This window comes from Calonectris borealis, chromosome 1 (assembly GCF_964195595.1).
Source record: "Calonectris borealis chromosome 1, bCalBor7.hap1.2, whole genome shotgun sequence".
Classification (NCBI taxonomy): domain Eukaryota; kingdom Metazoa; phylum Chordata; class Aves; order Procellariiformes; family Procellariidae; genus Calonectris; species Calonectris borealis.
The window spans coordinates 102,232,587-102,250,316 of record NC_134312.1 but is presented as its reverse complement, the minus strand read 5'-3'; the positions used below and the strand labels follow the sequence as shown (position 1 = coordinate 102,250,316).

General features: G+C 38.5%; 1 protein-coding gene across 10 annotated transcripts in view; it reads left to right on the top strand.

The window, feature by feature from the left end:
- POU2F1 (POU class 2 homeobox 1) overlaps window positions 1–17,730 on the top strand; it is a 121,923-nt gene that overhangs the window by 28,655 nt on the left and 75,538 nt on the right. For 3 of the 10 annotated variants that reach the window (XM_075169866.1, XM_075169845.1, XM_075169835.1), the window contains exon 1: window positions 483–852. The exons of 3 other annotated variants lie outside the window; for them this stretch is intronic. In XM_075169866.1, coding sequence (XP_075025967.1) covers window positions 720–852 — 133 coding nt within the window. In that variant the 5' untranslated portion in view covers window positions 483–719. Of the gene's footprint in view, window positions 1–476; window positions 853–17,730 lie in introns of those variants that run through there. 4 more of the 10 variants (XM_075169856.1, XM_075169808.1, XM_075169771.1 and 1 more) reach the window with 4 other exon arrangements.

The following is a 17,730-nucleotide window of genomic DNA, read 5'->3' as shown; positions in this document are numbered from 1 at the left end:
TTTCAAATAAAATTAAACTTGTGCAGACTCATTAAAATACATATCCTTAAAAATGGATGTACTTTATAGTCCCACTTGAAAATGGAAGAAAAGTGTTTTAAGTCATGGAACGAATTTTAAAATTTTGATTTTGGGTACCTTTTTTCTTCAGATGAAGAAAAGATCTGTTCTCAAATTAGAATAGTCAAGTAATGAAAAGAGCATTATCAAGTAGGAGAGTTACATTATGGATTTACTGTTACTTTCTGCACTCTGGAAATAGTGTGCTATAGGTAGATGCTTATGTTGTCAGAATATGTAAATCAGGAAGGAAACAGATTAATTGTCAATAAGGGACAACTTAAGATCCTTATCCATTAAAAATCTTTTATTGAATTAGCTTAAAACAATTATTAATAATTTATTGTGATAGACACATAAATCTCTCTACATTTTGCATCTCATGTTTTATTACGAATACTCTTGGCAAACATTTTCAGTATATACATCATAGATAAAAATCCACAAAGGAATATATAAATTATGTGTAAGTAGTTGATGCACAGTGTTGAGGGGAGGAGGTGGTCTAGCGGACAAAAAAAGATGCTTGAGAAAAGTGCAGTCTGCAGTTATGAATTATTTCATACAAATATTGCCTATGGCATGGATATTTAGAGAGGGTGAAAAGCTGAATATATTACGAGAGCTGGTATTAGCTGCCGTTAGGGAGCTATCAGAGCATGCTCAAGCAGTTCAAAGAGGAGGGGACCGAACTTGGAAATCTGTCTCAGATACACCCTAATGTTTTTTCTTTAGATAACCAAGTTCAAGCCACTTCATCTTTTGAAGAATTAGTATCTGTTGATTCTTATTGTAAGTAACGATGAAAAATTTTGCAGAAAATGGTGTCTTTTGAACAGTTTGCGGAGAGCAGCCTTATGCTGCACCTGAGAGATGTGGTGGGTACTCGCCTGTGAGCTGGCCCCGCAGATGGTGCTGGCTCTTCTGGTGCTCTCCTGCCGCTGTCCGAGCAGGAATCGCTGTTCTGGGAATTCTGATGGGGCTGTATATAAAATGTATGCCTTTCAGGTGACTACTGGAAACCAGATGGTTTTGATAAGATTTTGATAAATGTATTGGGATCCATTGAGAATAAGATTTAACATGAAAATAAATAAAAAGCACCCAGGGGAGTAATTCTATTTTATTTATATTCCTTAGCTCAGATAGATTTATTTTTTAAAAATTTTTGTTCTGCTCCTTTCTTCTAGCTTTCTTAATAAGAGCATTGGACAATTTATCCCCATGATGAAATTATATGAAATATTTTCTGCCCTTTTTTTGAATCTAAAACCTTCAGCAATGCATACAGCACAACTGAATTTTCAAAGGAAAACTCTTTGAAGCCCTTTTTTCTTTTTTCTTTCTTTGTGTCTCTGTCTCCCCCTTTCTCCATCTCTCCCCCCTCCTTCTCTCTGTCTGTCAAGTTCAAGAGCAGCTCAGATGCCATGAATTAAGTGAAGCACAAAAGGGGAAAAGGAGACCCTTTTGAAGAACAAAGGCCTCCCATTAGGCTGCCGTGTTCTTTCTCTGACCAAAATTGCTCCCTACATGGTTTTTATTGCTGTCCACATGCTTGGCACATAAGGTAAATACAGTAGGACCCTCGTTACCTCACACTCTCTCTTCCTCTTCCCTCTTCAATAAATGTTTTGTCTCTTTGATGTCCCTAGTAATTCTTATACTGATTGTTCCCACCCTCATAAAAGCCCCAGGGGTAGTCATGGTGGTGGATAGCATTAGATACTGTGTAAACGCTTCCAGAAAAGAAGACAAACTGCAGCCAAAGAATTTATTTCGGGTGGAAGAGAATGGGAAGGAAGTACAGATGTTTTCTTTTCTTCTCAACGTGTTGCCTCTGCGCCCCAGCTACACTTACATATCTCAGGGGACTTCATAATTTCTTCCTGTTTTGTTTCAAAAACAAACAAGGAAATAGGGCTAAATCAGAGTTATGAGGAAATGCATGCCACAAGATTTTAAAGCTATAAAAATCTTCTCTTAAGCCTTCTTGATTTCTTATTTTTCTTTGTTTTGGAGAGCTATCTGTTCCAGAGTTCTGGTGAGAAGTACCAGCTAAGGTTCAGACCTAGATAGATTTAAAATGTGAACTTTGTAGTGTGCACCTTTTAAAAAGAAATCAGTCAGGCCCTTCTTACTGAAGAGAGGTTTTAAAAAAGCACTGAAATGTATGCATGCGTTTACAAAAACTTAAACCAGTGTAAAATACTGTATCTTAAACCTAAAATTGCAACTAAACTTTTTAGTACTTAAATGACAAAATTTGCTAATAGTTTAAAAGGCATCTGGGAGTTGATTGGGAAGTTGATTTTTATGGCAGAGTCTTGAAAGATGAAAATAATGGATGTGGGATAGCATAATTCATGCCTAAGTTGTCTGGAAATTGTAAAGCATACAAGTATTTATTGGAATTTGGAATTTATATTCTCCCAACTTCTGCTTCTTTCCAAATAAATGATTTTCAGGGATATCTATTTAATTTGGTATTTGTGCTTGCTTTCATCTTCTAGTTCTGCATTTTCACTGACATGAAGTATTTTTATTAGCTTGTGTAACACAGTTAAATATGTAACGATTAACAGAAAATGCCCCACTATTTTTATTTTTGGCATTGCTTCTTAATGCTACCACCTCACCTCCTGGAGTGTATGTTTTTATGAGCGTATACTGTTATGAACATAGTAATTCCAGAGACATGTCAACAAGGCTATGTAAAGAAATAACAATGACTCTTATCAATAAGTCTATTTTGTAGATTACAAGGCAAGGAAAGTCCACCTTGAAATCTGACTTTTCATGGCAAGTTTGATTTTCTCCCCCGCCCCCCCGATCATGTTGCGTGAGAAATTTTACAGTAAATGTTATTGATTGTAATCAGTCAAATTCAAATTTTTCTTCACTCTGTATGTGAGCAAGGTTTTACACACCCTGTTCCCTGCAAAGGAATTAAACTCACTTCCCCATCCACTTGTAATTGGCCTACTTAGCTTCCTGCTGTGTGGGGAGGGAGGTGATGCTGGCATTTAATGAACTTTCAGTATGTAATTGGCTTATTTTGATCCATATTTTATGCAAGAATGGATTCTCTAAAATGGAATCTGTAATTTCAGGTGTTCTGGTGGAATACCGTGTAGGTAGCAGTAGTACATCTACTTGTGGTAGATGTGGATGCTGTGATTAATGGCAGTGGCATGGAAAATGAACCTTTGTTCTTTGTCTTCCCCCTCCCCCTTACCATGCACCGTTTGTCATGTAGCTTCTCCTGTTGTCGTTTAACCTATGTCCTCTCACTCCATCATGGAGCTGTACCTGTAGTCATCTTCCCCAGCCTCACAAATCTGAGACAAACCCTGCCTCCCCATCTGCCTGCGGGGATGTTCTGTTCACTGATCAGAGTGATCTTTGGCTGACACTGGGAGCAGATCTTCACCCTGGTCCTAAGTAGCAAATGCAGGTCTCAACTGTGCCAGGATGGTTGCAGCAGCTGCTGGAAGTAGAACAGTGGGTGAGGAGATGCAGCTGCCACATTCACGGTTTATCCACAGCAACTGTTGATGAGTGTTAACTACCAATCACTAGCACGGAGATGCTTTTGCTGGGAATTGTGCTGTATACTGAGTGTCATGCAGATACCACCACTGACAAGTCTGTGAACCACTGGACTAAAAGGTTCCATGTTGGGCAGGAAGAGGAAGAGTTTCTGAGGTAGGTGGGGCTGTATCATGCAATTTGGTAATATGATTTTAATACTACTTGGAATGTCTATAAAGATGAAGAGGAACTTATATATATATAAATTTTACCAACACAACAAATAGTGAGTGGCAGCTTCTGAGTATTTCTTCCAACACTAATAGGAGAATGATTTTCCCAGGAACATCTTGTTGATAACTTGTGTTTTTAAATTCCATCAGATTATATTCTCCCTCATTTTTTTTCTTTAAGAACATGTAATATATACCCAGAAGAGACCACTGTGATTCTTCAATCGTATGTCTACACGGAACAGACTTAGGGCCTGAAATTTGAGTTTTATTTGGTAATTTCTCTATAGAGACCAGTGACATAGTAGATGTAAAAACTTGGTGGCTTCCATTGAAGACTTCTTGAAATAAGTAATAAAAGAATAGATTAGCAAGAGGCTTAGTTTTAATTACTTGAAACTGTGTGCGTTACTTACATAGGAACTGCAAATTTTCAGCAATAGTGCCTTGAGACGGACCCCCCGCAATGGAAAACACTTATATTGCTACTTTTGAAATAAGCTGAATGTTTTTAAGAAGTGGTGATGTCTTCAGAATAATTTTGCATCACCATGTTGGCACTTGCAAAAACAGATTTCAGTTGAGATCCATGCCACAGCTGCACAAAGCACTGAATGTGACATGCAGATATATGAATCTTTAAACCAGCTGAAAATACACCTAGATCTGCTCTTGTGAAGGGTTGTGGGCATGGGACTAGTGGAACTACAGGTTTCCAGATAAAAATTTAGATGGCTTTATGAATCTTAACCCTACACTCCAAAACTGTGGTGCATGAGAGATCCTGTTCTTCCTGCCTTCAGAAGTGTACTTCTGCAAGCTCTGTTATCATTCGCCTCTGAGCTGGTATGGCTGAAACGTATTCTACAAGAAAAGAAAAATCCTATTCCATTAGAGCAGCAAGATGATCTTGCCCTCCTCATGACAACACAGTCCCTCAAGTTGCTTGAGAAATAGAGACCGGAGGAGGGAAAGGGTCAACTGTTCAAATGACAGCCCCCATTCCTGAGCCGATGGTGAGGTCACAGGGTGCCATCAGCAGGTGGCTATGCTGTCACCAAATGCCTCTCTAGCTTCCATGCCAGTTTTCTGACCTAAACTCGCGTGACTCCCTGAAAGAGACTTCTTTTAAAAGAGGTTTTTGGTTTTCAAGTTTTTTAATTTGAGCACAGCTCTTGTGAAGATTGTCACTTTGCCACTACATTTTCAAGATCTCAGGGTTCTTGCATGTCTGTGATATCCTGAATGCTCCTTAGTATGAGTGCCAAGCCACCATTAAGTGACTGAGCCCTACAGATTGAATATTTGCTACTTTGATTAAAAGGGTTTTCTATATCTAAAACTTTCTCCTGTAGTGTGAAAATGGAATTTATTTCTTTTGCACTGATGCTGCCAGAAGTTTCTCAGGTTTGTCTTCATTTTGAACTCTTAGTCTTTCAGGAAAGGCTTGCTTATCAGAGCTCTGAAATGCTAGGTTGGTTATTCTAGTTGTTGAGATTCTCACGGGGTCAGTCCAGGATAAGTGGTCCGTTACATCATCTGCTCCTTCCCAAAGGGCTAATATTTCTCATGAGATTCCTAATAGAGCTTTCAAGCTGTATAACTACTCGCATCCTCATAACACAAAATGTAAAATTTATTGAGGTAAAACAATTTTCTGCTTTTTTATACTTTGTTTTGCAGACAATAAGCAAGACTCCATGCACTTTGAACTGTAGCTGGCATTCTCAGTTCTCTGCCACTGGAATGGGCTCTTCACTAGCTTGCTTTAGGTTATAACATGGAGATTATTCTTTTTATGTTTAACTTCCTTGTTTCTTGTATTTAGCACTTTTTTCAGGCAGCAGCATAAAATGGAAACTTTTGTAAAAAGATTGTGTTGCATGTTGGATTTTGAACACTAAGTAAAACTTTCAAAGTTTATTACTGTTCTATTGTGTGTTAAATCAATTTCTTATTAGGCTTGTGAAGAGATTTTGTGCACTGACACTTGATGTTTTCCTTTCTAAGGGCAAAACAAAATGTTAAATTAATTAGAAATTGGTGTAGCAAAATCCATTCAACCACACTCAGTAAAGAGTCCTCTTTGGTGGGTGAATTTTTCAGGCTATAGTGGTTTAGGAAAGGACTACTTGTCTGCCATGACAGTGTGGTCTATCCTGACTGGGTATTAGAAAAGAGAAGACAGGACTTCACATACAAATAAATTACCTTATGGTAACCACTTACTCTGAAGGGCATTCAGTAACTGTCCATGTATAAGAATGGTCAACACCTTTTTGGCTGTAATCTGCTTTTATTAAGGACAAAGCTAATCTGAATTATTTTGTACAGCTGCAAGCACACAGCTATTTAACACAGGTTATTGACATACTATAGCGTGTGCTGGAGACTTGGTGCTGTTTTGCATACCATCCCCTGGATTAGAACAAAAGAATCATTGTGTTTTCCGTGTGTTTCTGTTTCTAGAGTCATCAGGAATATGAAGAGAGGTTCATCACCTTGACTGGGCATGGGAGTGCTGGCTTCTGCCCCCAGCTCTGTTAGGGGGGGAGAGGGGTTGTTTAGTTTTTTGTTGGTTTGTTTGGTTGTTTTTCCCCTGTGTGACCTTGGTCTAGCTTTCTTTACAGCATCCCTTCCTCCTTCTTTTCATCCCCTACACATTTTTATTCTTTGAGATAGAGACAGTGGCAACCAGTTCTGCAGCTTTTGGACATAATTGATAAAATTAGTCTTGATTTATTCTTGTCAGTTTGGGTTCTTTTGTCTCCAGTCTCTTGACTATCTGATCTCAACAGTACATGGCCATGTTTTTCAGGTCTGAGTGGTCTCTAAAAATTACAGCAATGCACAATCAGCCATCCCAATTCAGATTACTAGCGTCAAATCCAGGGATCTATTCTGAAGATTGCATACTTTGTTTTAAAGTGAAACATATAGTTGTTTCTTCAAACAAAACACACCCCAACCTAATCCACAAACTAAACAAAAAAAAAACCCCAAACAACAACAGAAACAAAACCCCCTGCTATACCAAAAAACTCCACCAACTCTAATTCTTCATCTTTGATGTTTATTTTCCTTATCAATTCTTACTGACACAGTCTAGGTTATTCTTACTCATTATAACTTATTTGGTTTCACCACCCTTCCATTTTTAAAGACTTACCTTGCATTCAGAACTATTTCTAGCTGATCTTCTCTGTTATGGGACTGGAATCAAGCTACATGTCTCTGGTTTAGATCATTGTCACTGCAGCTGCAGTATCTGAGCGCCTCATGATCTTTCCTCACAATATCCTGTGAGGCAGGAAGGATTTTTGCAGATAATAAACTGAGGCACTAAGGGCAAGTCTATAAAGATATTTAGATATGGTACTTCTTTTTGTCGTGGAATTACCTTGTTAAAGGTACTATCAGGGTCAAATTGGTGCTTAATTCTCTCATGTGGATTTTCTCATGACTTGCCCGTATGTTAGAAATGGGGAAGTCCAAAACCAGGTCTCCTATGCCCAAAGTTAATACAGTAAGCATTATAGATTTTCATCTTCTAGGAATATTAACCCTTCCATTAGAATTTCTTGCTAAAAGCAACAATAGTAGCGAAGAAAGCCATGAAGCCTATATTCTGACTGGATCTCTTCCTTTTTCTGCTTACCATGACACAATAGTCTTTCCAGATAGGATGGGACTACTGCCATATTCTAAACTCCTTTAAGTTGGATCCTTCCATCTGTATGTATCTCCCTGCCTATGCTTCATTTTCGGACCAGCAGTCTATTATTGCGCTGATTTTTGGATGTGTGTGTAGTGTTAGAATTCAGGAAGATCCATTCTCAGGGGAAGGTTTTAGATGTGGAGCACTTCTTAAAATGTAGCTCTAAGCTGTTACCTAGAGAGATGTAAGGTGTCTACACTTATCTATTCTCCATGGTTTACATTTAGGGAACATCCCCCTCCCAAATTTTTTCTAAATTACTTACATGTTTGTATGAGCATATATAGTAATGTTGTGTTGAAGTAAGTATTGGTACCCTTGGTGAGGTCTAGAGAGTTGTATAGATGACTTGCACTTTGGAGCCACTGCGTGGAATTCACTGTCTAGGATTAAGCACCGTGATCCCAGATTCTGTTTCTGGGCATAGTACCCACATTGGAAGAGAGTAGTCCTGCAGTATGCAATTTTACATTAAATTCTTATGGATGTCTTCCATGTCCGTACTTGGAGAGCTTAATTAACAGAACTAATTACTGTTCCAGATAGATCTACATTTCCCTATGTGCATTAACATAAGGTTTGAGAAAGTAGAAAGGAAATGAAGTTGTCACGTTTGTGGCTGCTTATCAGCTGTTAAGTCTAAATGCTCAGCTCTCCATGGGAGTTATGGGCATGGCCCAAACAGTTCTTTTCCCCAGAAGGCATAATTTTCTCAGCTGAGGGAACACAGGTTTCCTAAACAGAGAATCACTGCTGACAATCCACTTAAAAAAATTACAGTTAGTGAGCAAAAACCCCTGTCTTCTGGCTTACCAGCACACACTGAACGCTGGCGTGATCCTAGACAACTGAAAAGTAACATTCACAGTTGTGCTTGCCGTGAGGAGAAACACGTATGCTTTCTTCTTGCAGCCCTTTCTGAGAAGCCAGTCTGCTTTTGCTTTCGCTTGTCTCATAGCCAGAGCGCGGCTTGCTTTGTCTTCCTTCGGAAAATTGCTGCCGCTCTTGGCTGTGCGGGTTTGTTCTGCAAGCGCAGGCTGAGAGTCTCCGGAGGAGAGAGAGGCTTGCAGTTCTAATCTCTCCTTGCCTTGCCTCTGGTCAGGCAGCCGATTGTTTTTCTGGTTTTGTTCCTCCGGGTGGCATCTGTCTTCAGGAAAAATTTCCTTACAGCAAAGGCTAGGCTGCTGAACTGTGGCTGTCTCAGTATTGCTGTTGCTGACTGCTACGCTGAATTAATTATGTGAGCAGTTATGATGTAGGTGCTTGAAATGTTTGTGGCTGTTCAAAATGGAAGGGTTGCTCTTAAATGAATTTCTTTCTCTTCCTCTGCAGCCTTTTTTTGTTTGTTTTTACTTTAGTCTTTTTTACTTTTTCCTGAATAATAAGATTTCATATTTCAAATGTATAAAAATTGTTTTTGTGCCACTTCGGATGCCTTTCCTAATTTGTTAATGTCTTTTGTGATCTTATTGTCAATATTAGAAGTGGTTCACATGCCTACACAGCCTTTCACTCCCTTCTTTTAAGCTTTACCTCACCTTAACTTTCTAGTTTAAGTTCTTGTTTAATACTAATCAACTGTTTCTTTGTTGTTCAGCATCTTACATTTTAACTCTGTATAATTAGCTCAGTATTAGTTGAAGGTTTCTCTTAAATCCCTGTTTTAAAGGACTGGAAAACGGTGTTCTTTAAAAGATTGGGTTAAAAAAATTACTTGATGTACAAAATTAAAAATATGTGAATAGTGTGGCTGTACACAGCCAGATGTTGCAAGATCAGCATGAACCTGACAGAGCCTAGAAGGGGTTCTGCTCTCAGTAGGTAAAGACTTGAACAAATACATGGGACTTGCAGTGTTCCCCCAAAGGCTAAAAGAAATGAATTCTCTCAAATCAGAATGTGCTTTCTCTGGAAAAGTTTGCTCCACTGAGAACACCTTCTCAGCATCTCCTGGGATTTGAACCATAAAGGGTTTTGGTTCAAAGCAAGCTGGAGTTTGCACAAGGCAAAGGTAGAGAAATAATTAATCTAGTGAAGACTGCAGAGCTCGGTTATCTTGTGTTTCGTGGAGAAAATGTGCGTATGTGGTTGTATTCTGTGCTAGCTGAGTTATCGTATTGTTTTCTGTTGAAATATTCTGGTATTAATAAGGTGAGGGCTTTAAATGTTCACTTTTTTTTGTTTCATTTTTAAGAAATTAAGGTTTTCTGGGCTGGGATAGTGATTTATGCCATTCATACCTGTAAAACTGAAGTTCTTCAGAATATAAAAATCAACTCACGTAATGGCAAACCATTTTCCAAATACAAAACAAATGTGTATTATACAGTGTTTGTATTGCTTTGCCTACAGTAAGCTACTGAGATGCCTCTGCTGCTCAACAGTTTTACTAGTTGGTGGCAGAGTAGAGCTAATAGGACTTGCAGGTAGTCAGAACCTATTTAGGTATTAAACAAAAAGTAGCATCACTTTTATGCTGCCTTTTTGTTCATAGGGAAACCACGACTAAAGACACAAGTTAAAAGCATGCTGTATACAAATGGGCAAAATGCTATTAAAATAACAGAAACATTTCTTAACTTTACCAGTGTGTAAAATACACAGTGTACAAATCACAGTATTGTTGTCTGCCTTCACAGGTAACAACTGTATTTTTTCAGGTGAAGATTGAACACAACTGAACTGTTGTGCAGCAGATACCTACTTAAAGCATTACTGGGACAGCTTTGCCTATTCCACTCCTGCTAAATTTATGTAAACTACCAAAATCTAGATTTTGTGGAAATACGTGTGCTGAAGTTTCCAATATTGTTTCTTCAGATTTGTTTTGAGCTTGTCTGATGTGTGTAGAAGTTCCAAGTGCCAGTGCTGCTTTAAAATTAAAATGATTTTTTTTTTGTGTTTCAGCATGTGCTGTTTGAAAAGGTGTGTTGCTCCAAATAAAGGAAGGGAACTCCCTTATTCTGTTTGAGAGAATTTCTTAGGGAAGAACCTGTAAAAATGCTGCTTGTGTAAATTTGCTCCTCTTCATGGGCAAGGTGGGCAAGTAGGGAGGAATGGAAGTTGGAACTTGAAAATGGATATTTCCGTATAACTAATAAAATTACTTTTCAGGTCACCAGGGCTGCGGAGTCAGCTGTTGTGTCCAGTGGATTTTGATTAAATTGGAGCGCAACATTTTCTTTTCCCCTTTGTGTGAATCTGGTTCTTTGAGGCATGCCTTCCTAGAGCATGTACTGTTTCAGCCCTTATTTCGAGCATTTCCATTCTTTGTACGTGCTTTGGGCCCTAGGAATTTTTTCCTTATACCTTGACCTTGGTGTAGCATGCATTTGTGAAGCTAATAAGGAAGATTTAAGAGAGTGGCCTGTCCCTCAAGTTGAGGGTGAGAGGCTATGAAGTAAACACACAGTGTATTATAGAATGGGAGAGAACAGAAGGAGGTATTTAAGAGGAGGGTAAACATGCCTTTACATAGTTTCTAGGTGGCAGGGAAAAAGATGATGTGCTGGCAAAAGGTCATATTTTCTTTCTTTGGGAATATATTTTTGTTATTTATAACCTGTTTACAATCTCTAATTTAAATTTTATACTAAAAGCCTGTGAGCTTTATTAAACTCACAGGTTGGCAGGATTTTTTGGGCAGGGGGATGTTTAAACCTGGTTTCCAAAGAATGTTGAGATTATTTGATTATGCTGACTGTTAATCCCATCTCTTATAATTTTTCCATCTGCTGTCCAGTCTCAAGGAGACTAGGTTCTTATGCATTCCCCAGTAGATGGTCAAGTAGAAGAAACTCTGCTACCATTCTCATGAAAGGAAAGAATTCAGTAAGAATATGAGACTCAATGATTATTGGAAAATTAATGCAGAGAAGAGACCTTTATAAACACACTTACTCAGAAGTTCAATAAATCAGAGAAACGCATCCTTAATCTACCGTGTGTATATGCCCTTAAGGTAGACAAGTCTTTTGTATGGTGAACTGTACAGTTATTTTTAATCTCTATCAATTCTTTAATCCTCTGGCAGACTGTACAAATGATCATACTGGTAGAGCAGGGGTGGAAACAAGTGCAGGGCCATAGAATTTGATTCAGAAGACATGGTTGCCAAAAGAAATGCTTGCCAAAAAGATGGCTTCTCTGCCACACGGATTCTTGTTCTGAGGTGACACAGATTTTAAGCTTTTCTGGAAATTAGGACATGCAGAACAGCTTTTTTGTAGGTGGAGTCTCTGATATATCAAAAGGGGCAAACTCTTGCTTTAATAGTAATCTGGTTAAAAAAAAACAAAATACAACAACTGCAAGATACAAATACTTAAGAAAAGAACCTTTGCTAGTTTCATTGCCCATTGAATTACATTGCCACTGCCTGTGTTTTAGTAACATTTCTATCTTGCATTGTTTCAAGGGGAAAAAAGTTTTGGACAACTTTTTACCAAAATTTGAAAATAGTATTTATCCACCATATTTTCTTGGAAGCTTTTGTTCTGAGAAAGTAGATAGTATATAAGTTGATTGAGAGCTCAAAGAAAACTCTGAAGTGGAGCGGTGCTGGGTCAGCTTTTTTTCTATGAACTTCCTCTGTTAGAATATTACACGTATAAGATTCTAGTTCAACCCAAAATAAATGTGTTTGTAGTATGGTGGGGTCTATCGTGTTCTTCACTACCATGGTAGGTAGTAGAGCCATCCTAGAAAAAATGAAAAGTTTATGGATGTCTTTTCACTCTCCGTTGCTGGTAAGAGAGTTGATAGAACTCAGCCTTGTGTTATTTTGCAGTCAGAGCAGCATATAAACTAATTTTTAACATGCTTATCTATCAGCTGTTGATCAATGAAACCTAACTAGTAATTCTAAGAGATGAGCATTGTTTCAGCTGTCTTGAGTCAATATTGGCAAAACATGTCTTGATACTGTGGCAACGTCTTCTGTGGCTTTTTCTTGACATTGTTTGATGCATTGGATTTTGTACCTTGTATTTGAAGGAAGCTGAAAACGTAAGAGGGCAAGTGTGTTTTGCAGTGTAAGACTTTTGGGTGGTCACAGTCCAATGCTTTATTTAAGAAGAAAGCTAATGTTACAGTGTACAGTCACTAATGTAGTGGAGAAGATAGCAATTGGCTACCAATAGCAGTGATGGTGACTCCAGTGACTCCTACATATGTATATCTGATTACAACGTTATTTTTTAGGCACTTTAACAGTATAATGATACACTGCTCTTTCTGGAAGAGAAGTATATATACTTAAGTTATGGTTCCAAGCATAGCTAAGCTGACATAACAGCTCTCTGAAGCTGACATGGGACTGCCCTTACTCCTTACCTTCACCCTCATCATGTTGCCTTTACTCTTTTCCCTTGGAAAGTCTTCTACCATTCTGGCGAGTTATATACCCTTCTGGAAGGGGCTCACTAGTGACAAAGCCAGCACAACATAGCCAGTAACAGTGGGAAATCCAAGCGGGGAGTGTGGCCTCCTTTTAATAGTGGTAAGCCATCACATTGCTGTACCCTGTCTCTTCGCCCTCATGCTGACATTGTAACACAAACCTTTTTAAATTTCATGCCACTGGAAGGACAGACCATTTCCCTTTCTCTCCCACTCCTTCATGATTCAGCCTCTGTCCTTGTGTCTGTTTTCAGTCTTTGACTTCCACACATAGCTAATTTAACTTGAAAGAAAAATAATTTTCTGTTAGCTTTTTAGCAAGTTAATTTTCTTCTGGACTGCCAAGTCAAATTGTCTCCCTCTGGTTAGGTGAGCACAAGGGCCAGTGTGAGGGGAGAGGTAGAGCTGTCTTCTTGTGACTGGGGGAAGGAAAGAAAATGAGGCCTTTCTGTTCCAGTGGTGGACAGTCAGTAGATTGGATTGGTTATAAAATCCAAACATATTGTGAGGCTGTGGTCTAAACAACTTAAACCAAACTAGATTGATTCTGTTCAGTCCCACTCTCGGTGGCATTTGCTCAATTGCGCTTGTCACCCAGGTTGGGGAGCTGAGCTGCCAAAATTGTTTTTCAGAAGGGTTAATTTTCTGCCGCCCAATTCTCTGAGTTTGCTAATCTCGCCAACTGTGGGGTCAGTTGAGTGCTGGTAAGACCCCATGGGAGGTATGGCCAGGGAAAAAGGGGGTCGGCCTACAACTTTGTCAACTTTGGTTGTTTTCACTATCACATTAATAAAATGTTTCAACTACTTCTACATCCATATAAGTTATGTAGATGAGATAATTTACATACGTAATGCTAACAAGGGGGAGATGTTATATAAGTTAAAGTAAGACAATGTTTCTTCAGTCCTGAGGAAGACTGAGTTACAGTTAGAATAATCAGGAGTTTGTGAAAAATATGAATCAACAAAGGAGGTAAAGGAGGCTCTAATGGGTACAAGGTACTTGACTAGGGCTTCTGGGAGTCAATATGAGATGTTGTTCTTGGTATGTTCCTGGCAATCATGTTCCCATGGTGATAGGAAAGCACTCAGTTATCTGCCTCTTGTGCTGGACTTGTATTGGACAGATGGAAATCAAAATACAGGTCTTATACTTCTTGCATATTTAACATTTGCATCTCGCTGCTGTGAGATATAACTGAGGCCAAAAGATTAACAGGATCAGGAAAGAAAAGGGATTATTCATTTACAGTACATTATGTTAGGTTAAATGAGAGCTTTGTAAAGCCTTTGTAAAGAATTGAAAAACCATTATACAACAGGGAACAAATAAAGTGCTAACCAAAGGGGATTAGGAAGAAACTTCTCTGGTAAGTAGGCTATTCCATGGGTGTCCACTATGAGGTTTCTTGTACCTAGTATTAATCATAGTCGGGCAAGTTTTAGATTAAGTGATTCATCTCTTCGCAACAATTCTTATGACCACTTAAACAGATGCTATCTGTTGATTTGAATAGAAATGTGTAGCTTGAAAGACTGCTTAGGGAAGCAAAGTTTAAATGTAGTTATGCATGAGATCTCTTTCCAGAAGAGAGAGCCTCTGGAAAAAGGATAGGGTCTACCATAATCAAAGTATAACCAGAAACCTGACAAAGAAATAGCAAGGACGATTATTTGCAGTAGGGGTGTATGGTGAAAATTGTAAGTGAGGAGGAGCATTTGGAACATCAAATCTGTGCTGGGGAGGTCAGTGGTATTAGTATTACCAATTAGAGAATTGTAAAGGCTAAAATAGTGGGTGCATGATTTAGAACTGAACATATCTCTGATTTCAAGTGTGGCAACAATTAAAAAGGCCCTTAATATGGTAGGTACGTTTCTGTAAAGGCAGGACAAAAGCCTAAGAAATTATTTATTAATTTGACTGTTAATTTAAGTAGTCAAAGATGATTCATTGTGCAGGTAGGATAGATTAGCTGTAAGCTGAAGTAATGCTAAGATTCCCAACTTGCAGAGTGAGGTAAAATTTGAAAGAGGAATTGCGAGGAACGCTGTTTGAAGGGGCTTCCTGATCTTAGAGTCTACCTGTTGACTATTGCAGCCAAATAATCTCTGAGAGAACAGATCTCAGTGAAATGCACAAATATTGATGGCTGATATTTTTAAAATAATATAAAACTGAGGGAAATCAAAGAACAAACTCAGTGATGACGACTCATTTAAATTGTACCTCTGCTATCTGGTATCTACTTTCCATCAACAAAAGCTGCTTGACAGACAAGTAACTGCATATACTCTGCTATTTAAAAGGATGCTATAGATTTAAAAAAAAAAAGTTTATTGAAAAAGAAACGTAGTAAATAGTTTACACTGCTTCCCCCCTCCTGATGAGGCTAAGAGGAGACTAAATGGGGGTCTGGTCTTCAGTATCTTTCTACTGGCTTGGGAGACCAGGAGTCCCAGCTATAGCTTCATAGTTTGCTCACTGTACTCTCCTTCTGAAATAGCAGTCTGTGTTTTCTCTCCAAGATGGTTATGTCCTGGTTAGCAAATAAGGAGGACAGGCAGTAACATGGTTTGGGAAGCATTGTCTGATGTAGTCATGTGGTATTACAATACCACATGATACCACAGCTTTCTGAAGCTATTGGAATATAAGCACACAAGGAATTGTTTGGAACAATACCCTAATCTATTTTTCCTGATGGTATTTAGCAAGCTGATAAAGCTCAAGCCATGCCAATAAATGCCTCCATTGCAAAATTTACATGTAACACTTGTTATATGATTCTGATTGTATGATGAAGGATGAGTATTTCTGCAGATAGGGCTTCATGACGCAAAGTGAACCACCATAGCAGCTTGCTGTTGAAAGAAGCAACACTTCTCCCCTTGCTCCCCAACCACCCCGTGCTTCTCTCTTAGCAACTTCTTGTGCTAGTTAAACACCTCTGTGGCCTGATAAAGCAGTGCCAAAAAAACACACCAACTCCCCCGAAAAAGAGCAGTGAGATTCGCTCCCCCCCTTCCTTTTGTGGGAGCCAGCTGTTAGGTTGACTGGCCAGCCCATGGAGCTGTAGTCCAGAGGCACTTTTTGAAACATGCAAGGCTGAAAGCCTAACTTCTGACACAGGTCACTAGCACGTTTGCACACTTCTTAACCTGTTTTAAGGGATCCTCCATTCCACCCCCCACGCTTACTGAATTGAGCTGGCGTGACTGAAAACTACTTTGTTTCCTTATCAGGAAAGGGTCATACATGTTCTTAACTCTTAACATCAGGGTCATAAGTGAGAATGCAGTCTTTGAACTTGGTTAGATTCTCACCTGCTTTTGAATGGCCTTAAGTGTTTCCTAAAAAAGGAGAGCAAATGCTGTTCTCAAAGTAAATGGGAATGGGGAGAATGCTTGAGATTGTATGAGTTGGATTTCTAAAATCTGCAGGATGAGGCAGCTTGCATTTAGTAATTTACAATGATTGGAAAGGAATCTCTCTAATTTGTTGATGTTACGTATTTGTTGATGTCAGTGAATCTTAAGTGGCCAAGGAAGCTGCAGAGAGGGGGTGGAAAAATGAGCGAGTCAATACTCTGAAAAATGGGGCAGGTTTATTTCAGAAGCTAGAGGCCACTTGCACTTACTTGAGTGACTAGATAATTTTATTTGTTGATAGACAATTTTTGGTCAATAAAAATAATCTAATGTCAATTTATACAATTTTCTGGGGTAGGAGAGAAAGTCTTTTCAGATGAATTTGCTGTAAGCTTTTTCAGTTCTTGTTAAGATTAAAGCTTTGCTTTCTAATTTTATTGATAAAATGCACTCTTTTATAATGTAGCTGATTTAGAATGGCTTACTTCATTGATTACCAAATTAAAGTGATACAAAATCAATAGTAACACATACTAAAAGGATTAAGGACAGGATAACTGAAAAATCTCAATATAGTTGTTAACAGAAAGTCAAAATCTACTAGCTGTGTCTTTTTCTTCAGCAAGTACTCTTCTGTATCTGCCAGTGATCGGGAAGAAATATGGAAACTTTGTTGGTAAAGTTTTCAGAGGATGCAAAGATGGGTGGAGTTGCAACTATCAGATCAGTTACTACAAAGGGATCTAAGATTCACCAATTTTTCTGGGAAATGAACCATGTATTTTAATTTAGCCAAATATAGTGTCTGCTAAACATCTAGCAAAAGAGATGTAGATTCCACTTTTCGAAGAGGAGCCTGTGTTCTGAAACACATGGACTTTAAAAATGAATTGAACTGTGATGAATTACAATCTGGAAATGGCTTTTGGAGTGAGACTGTACCTACGATAACAATTACAATACTTGAATTATAAATACAGTTGAGACTAACCTTATGGTGCTACTAGGAAATTTGTAACATCAGAAGAGTTGCTAACAAAGCCAAAGATGTTTCTGAGAAGAGTCATGATGGATTCGGAGTGTGAAAAGCCTGTAAAACTGAATTTGAAATTCAGAATCTTTGGTTAAACCAAGTTGGACTGAGTGTACAGTGACTTGCTCACAGTACATAAGGGGCCTTCTGTTTAAGGAAGCCTCTTTAACCAGCCAAAGGTGCATAGAAAGATCCAGTTGCTGGAAACTGATCCTAAGTGATTTCAGTCTTAAAGCATGCCTTATACTTATGAAAGAGGTTAACAGCTAAAGCTAATGAAATGGGATAGATCCATCTCTTGGAGTACGTTAATCAGAATACAGTGTTTTTCATCTAATCCATCACCTGGAAGTTGAGGGCTAAGTTACACAGGAGGGCTTA